Source organism: Armigeres subalbatus, chromosome 2 (genome assembly GCF_024139115.2).
Source record: "Armigeres subalbatus isolate Guangzhou_Male chromosome 2, GZ_Asu_2, whole genome shotgun sequence".
In the NCBI taxonomy this organism is placed as follows: domain Eukaryota; kingdom Metazoa; phylum Arthropoda; class Insecta; order Diptera; family Culicidae; genus Armigeres; species Armigeres subalbatus.
In genome coordinates, this window is record NC_085140.1 from 354,251,675 (window position 1) to 354,263,902 (window position 12,228).

Genomic DNA, 12,228 nt, shown 5'->3' on the forward strand with positions numbered 1-12,228 from the left:
GTATGCAGAGCAATACTCAAGCCAGGATGGTGGATAACTACATACATACATACATACTTTTGAAAATTTCTACAAAATTCCTTCGGAAATTATTTTACCAATTCCACTGGAACTTTATTATAATCTTTATTACCCAGATATTCGGTCCTTGGCCGGTTCATCTCATGGTCCACTCGACCTTTTCCAGGTATTCCATAAGACATTCCATTCCCTCGAAAATTCATCTAGTAATTCCTTCGGAATTTCCTCCGCCATTTTCTTTCAAAATTGTAGGACGAATTTTCAGATATCAGATATAATTTCCAAAGGAACTCCTAAAGGAATAACCGACATTCTTAAACTTCTTAGAGAATTTTTTTGAACATTCCTTCAAGAATTCCTTCGGCATTTTCATCAGAAAATCCTCCAGAAATTACTACGGAGATAGATCGAGAAATTCCTCAAAATCTAAGAATTTCCATCATTTATTCCTTCACTACTTCCTTTGGAAATTATTTCAAGAAAACCAAGATTGAATTTTGGGAATTGTTATCAATATAAAGTATGTATTGCGAATCTATTTATTAGTCTGTTGGATCGATTACACTGCAGAAAGAAATTTCTTGCTATCCCGCGGGCTTCGCGTAAGTATCTCTGCTCTGCCTCGGAAATTCATCTAGTAATTCCTTCGGAATTTTCTCCGCCATTTCCTTCCAAAATTCTAGGACGAATTATCGGATATCTCCGTACGAATTCCTAGAGCAATTGCCAAAGGAACTCCTAAAGAAATTACCGACATTCTTGAATTTTTGAAAGAATTTCTTTGAACATTCAACTAAGAATTCGTTCAGAATTTTCCCCAAAATTCCTTCAGAAAATCCTCTAGAAATTACTACGGGGATAAATCCAGAAATTCCTCAAGACTCTAAGAAGTTTCTTCATGTATTCCTTCAGAACTTCAGAAAACCAAAAAAATATTTGGGAATTGTTTATAAATGCAAATCCAAACCGGTTTTTAGAATAATTCTGGTAATTTAAGTACAAGGAGGAATGAAGGAAATGGTCAACTTGGTGGGTAACATGCCCCATCGTACTCCAGCTCCAGAAGCCAAGTTACCATTTTTGCATTCGCATATCACGATGTTATCACAATGATAATCTATGTCCAGGAAAGTTTAAAAAATCCTTCCAGACTGGGAATCCTAATCCAACATGCATAGTGTTGACTTGTAGCCGCGTATAAGCACTAAATCAATTAAGATATGTAACATTCAAACCTTTGAAAAGCTGATGAACCACCCAAAGCGACCAGAATGAGGTTATTTCACATGAAGTTACATATGAGATTAGAAGTTCATCGCTACGCTCGTTGATTTGTAGATCTGTAACCAAGAAGTTCTTGAATGATCTAACATTTAACACGCCAATGCGAGTAAAAGTGACAGAGATAAAAGCAAACAAATCTGCTAAAGGTATAAAAGCTATTTAATTAATGCCTGATAGGTTGGTGTTGGCCAATCATCGGCGTGAAATACGAGATTCGGCGGCGTGTAGACCTGTGCGCCGGTCATATCATCGGCGGCGGCGGCTTGGTGGTCACTTTTGCCCCGGCGGCGGCGGCCTCACGGCGGCGCGCCGTTGACTTTTATCGGCGGCGGCGGCGGCGCGAACCGGCGTGGATGAAAAAATCAATGGCTGCAAAAATCAATTTTACCGTGGATTTTTGGATAACGGGGTTTGATTCACACGGTAGGAATCGCCCGTATAAAAACCGACTTCGGTGGATTAAAATTGCAATATTCTGCGTTTGCCGATCATCAAACAGCACATTCAAAATAGTCAATTGCCGGCGATACTAATCAATACCTGATTTCAAAATGTTATTTGAATTACCACTATTTTGTTACTCTTTGATTTTGATTAATCATATTTTAACAATAAATCCTGCTTTACTTCTTCGTGACCCCTAAGTGAAGAATTAGATTTCGGTGTCATAGAGCAAATTGGTAATAACTTTTTTCAAAAAGTATTTCAAATTTAGGATTTAGATGCACTTCAGTCGTTTTGATCTCAAAATAACAAAGTTTCCGAAAAAATCTAATATTTTCCTGAAATTTGCCTAAATATGCCAACAAAGCGCTTGGTGGAGTTTCTGATAGAATTTCTGGAGGAAACTAGGATTTTTTTTAATTCCTACAGGCATTTCTCAGTAAATTTCATTAGGAATTCCTTCGTAAAATCATATGACAATGTCTGCAGAATTTTTCTATTTTAGAAAGAATAATCCATTCAGGTTCTCTTTGGGAAATTCCTTAAGTAAAACATTAAATATATTCATTCGGAAATTTATTAAAGAATGAACTATTTTCTGATGGAATTCCTAAGAGAATTTTCTAAAGGACTTTCCGAGAAAATTCCTGAAGTAGTGTTGGAAAGTGTAGTAGGAACCTTTTAAGAAAATTTTGAGCAAATCCCCACAGACATTTCGAAGAAATTCCTAACAGTATTTCCAAAATGCATCAGTAGCTGCTTCCGCATCTTCCTCGATTGCACACCCCAGAGCCAACGTCATGTTCCAGGTTCTCTGCAAGTTCTTTTGCGGGTCTCTCTTCCTGCATACGCACTACATGTCCAACCCACTGTAATCTGCCTTATTTTATCAACCTGCCTATGTCTGCATTTTTGTATCCTTGGTGTAACTCGTGGTTCATTCATTCGTCTGCTCCATTTACCATTTTCCACCACGCTGCCAAGTATTGAGCACAGTATTTTCAACTCAAACACTTTGAGAATTTGATAATCTGCATCTTTTAACGTCCATGATTCATTGACTGGACGAATCAACGATGTGTACAGAGCTAGTTTTGTCAGTGTCTGTAGATAGCTTCATGAAGTTACAAAAGAATTTTCTGGAGGAATTTTTAAAGAATTACCCTGAGAAAAATTCTATATTAAATTGCTTAAAGTAGTTTTGGAAGAATTCCTATGGGAATTTCAGGAACAATTATTGTCAAGGAACTTGCTAAGGAACTCCGAAAGAATATCAAATTGATTTTCAAAGAAATTCCAAAGCAAAATTCCGAAGCTGACAGAAATTTCCGAAGTAATCCGTTAATAAATTTCTGAAGGAGTTTTTAGAGATTTTTTTTTGGAATTTTGAAACAATTTCCTAAGGAACTCCTAAAACATTCTTTGTAGATATTTCAAAAAGAAGGATTTTCAGAAGGTATATCCGAATTTCTGAACGAAGTCTTGACGGAATGTTCAAAGGAATTTTCGGAGATATCTAAGACTGTCAGAAGTTTCTTCAGGAGTTACTTTGAAAAAAACCTTCAGGGACTTCAACGAATATTCCTTCAGGAACTTGTTCAGGAATTCTTAAGGAAATTTCGTCCTAGAACTTTTCAAGGAATCCCAAAAGAGTTCTTAAAAGAATTTCTTGAGGAATTTTCGGGAAAACACCTTAACGATTTTCCTTAACGATTTTTTCTAAATTTCCTCTTGGATTACATTGATTACATTGCAGATTCTACTAAAATATCATTTGATTTTCGGAAAAAACTTCTTTAGAAACTACAAGTGATTCGCACTTCGACAAAAATTATTAAGAATTTACAAATGAAGCATTTTGGAATATCCAAGAAGAAGTCTTTGGAATTTCCAAAAGATATTCTTTGGAACTTGTAAGGGGAATTCTCCGAAATTTCCGTGAGAAATTCTTCAGAATTTCCACTGAAGATTTTCTGGGAAGTCCCCGGGGTGGTGGGTTTGAAAATGTGAAAATTCGGCCTACGTGATTTGTGGGAAGTTGTTTAGAAATACTTTCAAAATCTCTTGAAGTAGTTCAAACGGGAATTATTTTCAAAAATTCATTCAGGCTCTCTTTTAAAAATGCCTTCGGAAATACATTTAGAAATTCCTGCACAAAACCCTCCTTCTCCAAAAATCCTCAAAAAAATTCCTTGAATAATCTAAAAAAACTCCACCAATAATTCCTTTGGATATTGCATCAGGGATTTCTTTATAAGTTTCTTCCAGGAAAGAATTTTCGGAGACATTTTGTAAGACATTTCCGGAAGAATGCATAAAGTAATTTTCTAAGGTTTTTTATTGAAACTTTTCGAAGGAATATCTGGAGGAATGTACTAGGAAATATACCAAGTGGTTTTTTGCGCTTTGGGGATGTATTCAAGCCTTCACAAAAGCTTATGTGCCACAACAAACATAATTTGCGAGTCACCTACAGGCAGTGTTGTCTTACACTCTGGCCAAGTAATTCTGCTCTTTGATTTTACTCCATCTAAACGATGGGCATTTAGAAAATTCAAATAGCCTTCTATTAGTTGCACTTACTTAGTTAAGATTGTAAAATCGTTTTGATAGAGTAAAATCAAAGAGCAGATTTTTTGCACATAGTGTAGGACAACACTGCCGTTGGACGCATAAATGTCACATGTTACATTTTAACATTTTTGAGGTTTTGATGTCTAACGTCATAATTTGATACGTGTTTTTGAAATATTTTGTCAAAACATAGGTTTTATTCTAGAAAACTCGAAAAATCTCAAAACTCAATCTCAATCTCAAAAAATCTCAAAAAAGTCAATTTGTCACATTCGAACAAATGGACGCATACTTGTCACACCGGGATAAATGGACGCATATTTGTCACACAAAAAAAAAGAGATATAACAATCACATAAAAAGACACATAGCACTGCGTGATGTTTCCTGAGGTCCGTCCATAAAATAAACCATGCTTTTAGGGTCATCTACAATCCACGTAAATAATTTAGAAGGATGGCTGGTAAGTATGCAAGGTCTTTCCCTACTTTCAGAATGTATATGACGGTTGTCCATGAAAGAAGAGGGGAGGTATTATATTGTCCAGAACCTCTCCAAATATAACGTGAATAAGAGAATGAGACTGTGACATAATTAAAATATTCAAGGACTATAAAAATGTGATAAAGGGGAACCCTTTGGCAAACCCGTTTTCTTTTTCTGTAAAAGTCAATTATTGTGACATGTTATGGCGATAAAATTTATTCAAAGTATGAAACATGAACAAAAATTAATCAGGACCTTCTTGCTTCGTCGGACGATCAATGAAAAACGATTTTTCCTCTTCGGTAACAACAGGTTGAACCACTTTCATTAAAGAAGTTTTCTTTTCTTCTTCAATTCCTTGAGGAGCATTTTGCCAACGTACATTTGTATCAAATCAAAAGAGGATGAATCCTTTACAACCAACATTAATTCCTTCTTGGAAAACAACTAGCAGTATTTAAGGTCTGTTGATATTGTTTGCGTAGCCAAGTTCATAACGACTTTTTTTCAAACACCACTTTTCGCATGGAATCCACGTACGGGCGTGGCTTGCAGTGGTTTATCGTATACCCAAAACGGTGAGCTTTGAAGAAGTCAGTTGTTTGCATATGAAGTACGTCAACATTGTTCTTTGCATTGCCAACCACAGACTTGAAGTTTTCATAACTGACGACACGTTCATGGCGCATTTTGGAATCAAACGCCGCATGGAAAAAGTCAGCGGCCTTTAACGTATGCCCCGATTCAAAGTTCTCCAACAATATGCGCTCGACTTGAATTTCATTACTGTTTATGAGTAGGGTAATGTGATGGAATAAATTCCAGTTCTTGTTTTGCGAACAACAATTATCCAACCAAAATAATTGTCTTCCGCCGGTGAGCGTACTTCATATTAATTTTGAAGAAACAGCTAAGGATTTCGTTGGCTTTGCGACTGACTCGGATCAAATGCACAAAGTAGTGACCAACAGGCGCAAAGCTCTCATTAAAGACCAGCAGTCTTTACGAGAAAATAATGCTCTTGAAGGAATCCAACCGTGGAAGCCATATGACCTAGAAAATAAGTTCACAACTTAAAAATAATTGAGAACTTGCTTTTTACAAATCCACAGAAAAAACTGCTTCACCTGGTAGCACTTTGTCACCATCATCTCGATAAGACAGTCGTGATTCCTTTGGACGTTGAAGATGAAGTGCATGTCCTTTTCCCGGGCAAGGAAACTACGCCACTGCCGCTAAAAACCGGGTGTTCAACCTCTTGGACCGGTAATGGAACGTTTGCCGGCTCCGCAAACAGAAAACGATCACCTGTTTCTTTTTTAAATCGAACCCGAGGAAGTCCACTTCCGATCCCGCGCCACTGGATTGTCTGTATTGATAATCCATTTCCGGTTCCACTTCTACCGACAGCAAAAATCACACCAAAGAAATACAATCGTCGCTCGCGAAATGTAAAAAACAAATTAACAACTATTTCTCAGTTCACGGTGTGACAAATATGCGTACATTTTCGCCTGACCAGTGAATTTCGCGGCATAAGTGTCACATTCGGGGTTTGATAGAAAAACGTGGAAAAAATAGTTGTTTTTGGCAATGTTTCAGTCCGGCCCAACGAATATGAATATTCTTTTATAGTTTATTGCGTTAAAGTTAATAAAAAAGCGAAATTATGCGATAATCGGATGAATGCATTTTGAAACTTCAAATGCGTTTTTCTCATTTTTCTCGTTTGTAACATGTGACATTTATGCGTCCGACGACAGAACACTGCCTACAGATTTAGGTGCCCGACTGAATGAGGCTTTGGCATAGACGAAATCCAAAGACCGCTGAAGAGTTAAGCGGAGGTGAAGAAATTGGCCCTTAGTAGATTAAATCTACTAGATACAGCCTAATTTGAATTCAAAACTAATCAACCAACCAATTCATTATCCAATGTTCGTCACCATACTGTCTTAGAGGCACCATCATTTGAGGTAGATTTGAAATTGAATGCTGACGAGTTCTGCCTCAACAACATTCTAACGGTAGTCCGACATTTCGCGGTAAAACATTCCGCGGTAAACTATTTCGCGGTGTACCATTTCGCGGTCTGTATCATTTGGCGGTAATCTGTTTCGCGGTTAATACAATTTGGCGGTATTCCTTTTTGCGGTATATATAATTTCGCGGCACTCCGTTCCGCGGTATTTAAGCTTAACTTATCTTTTTAACTTTTTTTTTGTACTTTTAATACATAGTTCTTTTCTACCAACTCCTTATTTCCTCTTCTTTATATGGTCGTTTTTTTCATTGTGTTTTCCTTTCTAGCATGTTTCTCTTTCACGCATTATTTTATATTATGTTCCCAAAAGACATATACATTATTGTAAATATGATAATCAGATGTGTGAACTTTTCCATCAAGATACACTATATCATATGATAAAGCTCCCTGTATTAATAGCTTAAAAGGCTATGGTATTTTGGTAGAACTCTGAAGATGGAAATTATTCATAAGGCAAAATGTACCTTCCTTAAATGTTAGCCGGTATTAGACGAAATATCATGTGCTGCCTTCTTTAAATGTTCGCATTTGCCCGGTGTAAGGCACAATATGTTGTTTTTTCTTCATATTAAATATTTGCATTTGTCCGGTATTAGGCAAACTGTGTTGTTTTGCTTTCTCCAAATGTTTGCAGTTTTCCGGTATAAGGCAAAATCTGTTGTTTCGCCTTCTTTAAATATTCTCATTTGCCCGGTATAAAGCAAAATTTTATGTTTTGCTTTATTTAAATATTTGCATTTATCCGGTAGAATGTGAAAGCTGTTGTTTTGCCCTTTTTAAATGTTCGCATTTGCACGGTATAAGGCGAAGTGTGTTGTTTCGCCTTCTTTACATAGTCGCATTTGCAAATATGTTTTGCCCCACAATATTTTTTTTGGGATTTGAATTTAAAATGGTCTGGTGTAAACTCAATGATTATTTACTTACACAATGATTAGAAGAAACCGACAATTGATGAACGGCTAATTTTGTCGCCTATTGTTGAACTCCCATAAGAAATGCACGTGCGTTCAACAATAGGCGAATAAATCAGCCGTTCAACATTTGGCGAATTACCCTAAGTGAATTTTGAGGGTTTTCAAAGCTAAAGAACACATTATTGAACTATTTGTAACATTAGTGAAATTAAACCTGAGAATTAGTATTAACCGCGAAAAAGTTCACCGCGAAATTGTACTAACCGCGGAATGGTATACCGCCAAATAATATAAACCGCGAAATGTTATACCGCGATATGATACTGAACGCGAAGTGGTAGACCGCGAACTGGTACACCGCGAAATGGTTAACCGCGGAATGTTTTACCGCGAAATGTCGTACAATCCATTCTAACAACTAACTAACAACAACAATCATTACACGAGTTTAGTACTATTCCAATCAATTTCACCACGTTGTATTGTCTTACAAATACGTATTTCGTCTCTGTAAGGCCATCTTCAGTGTCTCTTATTTTACTCGACTCGACTCAAGTTAATTGATTTTTTTATTGCGATTAGTCATCGGCGTGGCAAAATTATGATCGGCGGCGCGCCGACCCAAAATCGCCGGCGGCGGCGGCGTGAGTAAAACCACCGGCGGCGGCAGCGCACAGGTCTAGGCGTATGGCAGGCCACCACCTTGACCGGCGTCGGCGTACGCCAATAAGTGTCGGCGCGGCGGCGCACAGGTCTAATATAATTTCTGAGTACCTACCAATTGATTGATTTTCATTGGCTTTTATCGGTGAGATCGAACTACCTAAGCTCAAAGTGGAAGGAGCATGTTTGTAAGCACGATGAAGCACAGAATTGAAAGTTATCGCAAGTGAGCGACAAGTATGAAATTGTATAGAAGTTGAAACGTCAGCAGAGGGCCATTGAAGAACACGAAATTAAAATCGCTGTTATTTTGCCTAACGTCCACCCAGGAACGGCTTGGCTGATAGTGTGTGAACTATCTTACCAAGACAGGCAAAATAACAGCGATTTCAACCTGCTGATATGTTGTTCGGCGTTCGGAGACAGTTCTAGCGTAAGATAGTTCACACACTATCAGCTAAGCCGTTCCTGGGTGGACGTTAGGTAAAATAACAGCGATTTCAATTTCGTGTTGTTCTTCAATGGCCCTCTGCTTACGTTTCAACTTCTATTCAATTTCATACTTGTCGCTCGCTTGCGATAACTTTCAATTCTGTGCTTCATCGTGCTTTACAAACATGCTCCCTTCCACTTTGAGCTTAGGTAGTTCGATCTCACCGATAAAAGCCAATGAAAATCAATCAATAAGTTTCTCGCGGTGATGAAACCTCATAAACAAGGAATCTAATTGGCAAAACAATGACAAATACGGTTCGTATTAGATCGCTTGGGCCAAGTAGGAACGTGTGAATTGTTGCGTGAAAAATTCCAATAAGTAGCGCCAATTTGCAGGAATATCTGAAAATGCCACTGATCGCTAGAACTGTCTCCGAACGCCGAACAACATATCAGCAGGTTGAAATCGCTGTTATTTTGCCTGTCTTGGTAAGATAGTTCACACACTATCAGCCAAGCCGTTCCTGGGTGGACGTTAGGTAAAATAACAGCGATTTCAATTTCGTGTTGTTCTTCAATGGCCCTCTGCTTACGTTTCAACTTCTATTCAATTTCATACTTGTCGCTCGCTTGCGATAACTTTCAATTCTGTGCTTCATCGTGCTTTACAAACATGCTCCCTTCCACTTTGAGCTTAGGTAGTTCGATCTCACCGATAAAAGCCAATGAAAATCAATCAATAAGTTTCTCGCGGTGATGAAACCTCATAAACGAGTACCTACCAATCAGAAGTTTTGTATACTTTTTGACAAAAAAAAATACTGGTTCCGTTCACGTATTTTGCCTTCCCAAGGCATAAACTGATTCATATGTGAAATAAATTTAAAAACCTATTTTTCTCGATTTTGTCGCATATTCTCATTTATTACCCCAAAATTCGCCAGGGGTGATAACATCGGGATATTACTGTATAATAAATATCATTAACACAAATTTTAAATTATCATTTTTTTATAGTATGCAAAGTGTATTCTGAGCGAAATTTAAAAAGTATTATTGAAATCTATTTCGTTACCTTGTTTTCCGGTGGGACAAACTCCTCGAACCAAATGACCTGCTGCTCCTTGCCATCGTCGTCACACAGCGCACTAGGCGTCGGAGAATGACAAATTCGAAAGACGACGATGTTGGCTTCGTCGACGGTGCGATGGTCGCCGTGCTGTGTGTTTACGTTACGAAACGTAACCACGGACGCGGTTTTCTCACCCGTATCGCCAACGGGCTCCTGCTTCGGAACCGAGTCCTCGGCACTTGAACCGGCCACCAAGTTGGATGATTCACTTTCCATCGTTGATAACTGAGATAGGATTCTAATGTATTCACTGAAATTAGCACTGCGATAGACCTTGAACTTGAGCCGTGGTAATAAAACCTTCAATGCACACTGATCCGCACTTGGTTCTTTCACTGAAACTGAATCGAATAGCTCACACCATACAATTTTATCACCAGAAAAGCACTATTACACGCGGGAATCACTCGAAATACACCGGAACTTCTACGAGAACAGCGGTTCTAAAAGGATTCACGAAGCGTAAACAGACTGACCGGCAAATCTGATGCGGAAACACATGTGCAAGACAAACCAGAATCAAAACATAAACAACACTTCTTTATCGACCGCGTATGGTGGCATCGCACAGTGGTCCCATACGATTCGAAAACCAAATAAGCGAAGGAAATTTAATCCAAAATTATAGATAATTAACATAGACAGCTAATACAAAACTGAAACATTACCCGCATATGACAACAACATTGTTCTCATAGGTAAATGTCAGGATAAAATAAACTCGCAAGCTGCAACAGAATAGGACAACTCCTGTTGGCCGATAGAAAAGAAGCCGGTTTTGAAGACGTTTTCAATCTAGAATATACTAACTGTGAATGCTTAGACGTAAACATAGCCATCTGTTATATTTCCTTGACTTAAAATCGAGCTTAAAATATGGTGTAACCGATAGGGTACCGTATGATTAATGATTTACAATTACAATTACAGTTACAATTTTTAAAAAAAATACAATACAAACCTATCCATATTTGTTGCAGTCTACACATAACATTGAACGCAATATGACATCACGTGAAATATGAGAAAACAATAAGGGTCGGTTGTTTGAAAAATCTCCCTCCAGCTACAATTTTCGGCTCGCGCGTCCGCTTCTTGTGCCACTGTGTACAGCGCCCATGACGCGACGTCGTTGTGCTGATTTTGACGTTTTGCTCTTCGTTCGTTGGTTAGGCGTTATGCGATGGTGTTACGCTTCTCTCACGGAGCGAACTACCACCGAGCGCGCTTTGGCTTCTATCGTTCACCGCATGCATGAGACTATCACGTGGCGGCTGCAAAGGGCAATATGGAAGATTTCAAATCGATACTGGTTTTCTTGGATAAGATAATGACATTGGCTGACTGTTAAACTGTTGACAAATACTTCGAACATACATTTTGTTGGGTTAAGTTACTGTTAAATTCGTGTTTTGACACAAACAGCATCTAAGGGGAAAGCTTGGATCCAGGGTGTAAAACGAAAATTTCCAAATTCGAAACCGTCACGAAATCAGGCGAGATTTAATGTAAGGGACTTTAATTTATTTGTTGACTGTTGATTCGACGTTATATAAATTCACATTTTTTCTTGTGCAGAGATTTGCTTCACTTACAGCTGCGATTAATTCAATAGCCTATCCCTAAATAAATGATAGTTTATTGGCGAGGTTAACAATAAGTTAAAAAAATACTTTTAAAACCCTTGAGTTCTACTTAGATACTTAAACTAGTTTTATCACAGATATGCTTATGGGAGAATATCCAGTATTAATAGATAGCAGACATTTTACACGAAGCTCTGAATCTTGCAGAAACTTCATCTAATAAAATTGTTAGATTCTTATACAAACAATTTATGCTCACAAACAAATATTGTAAGAAAAGCTTGCAGAATTGGAAGGTTTCATACAATACTTGTATAAGAATCTATAGAGAATCTATAGCATTTTCGCATATATCCGGTTCTTTACAGGTAATGGTAGGTTCTTATACAGAATTGAGAAAATCTAACGGTTCCAATTAATTGGTCTAGCGAAGCTAAATATTTAGGACTTCTGCTAGATCAAAAATTAACTTTTAAAAATCACATTGAAGGCCTTCAAGCCAAATGTAACAAATATATTAAGTGCCTATATCCACTTATAAACAGAAAATCAAAACTTTGTCTTAAGAACAAACTTTTGATTTACAAACAAATTTTTAGACCTGCCATGTTGTATGCTGTGCCAATATGGGCTAGTTGC

At 37.7% G+C, this 12,228-nt stretch overlaps 1 protein-coding gene across 4 annotated transcripts in view; it reads right to left on the bottom strand.

The window, feature by feature from the left end:
• Window positions 1-10,507, bottom strand: part of LOC134217095 (uncharacterized) — a 194,273-nt gene extending 183,766 nt beyond the window's left edge. For all 4 annotated transcript variants that reach the window (XR_009980911.1, XM_062695864.1, XM_062695866.1 and 1 more), the window contains exon 1: window positions 9,947-10,507. Coding sequence is in view for 3 of the 4 variants with exons in the window: in XM_062695864.1 (XP_062551848.1) it covers window positions 9,947-10,219 (273 nt within the window). In the remaining variant the exon portion in view is untranslated. The remainder of the gene's footprint in view (window positions 1-9,946) is intronic.
• Window positions 10,508-12,228: the final 1,721 nt, after the last annotated feature.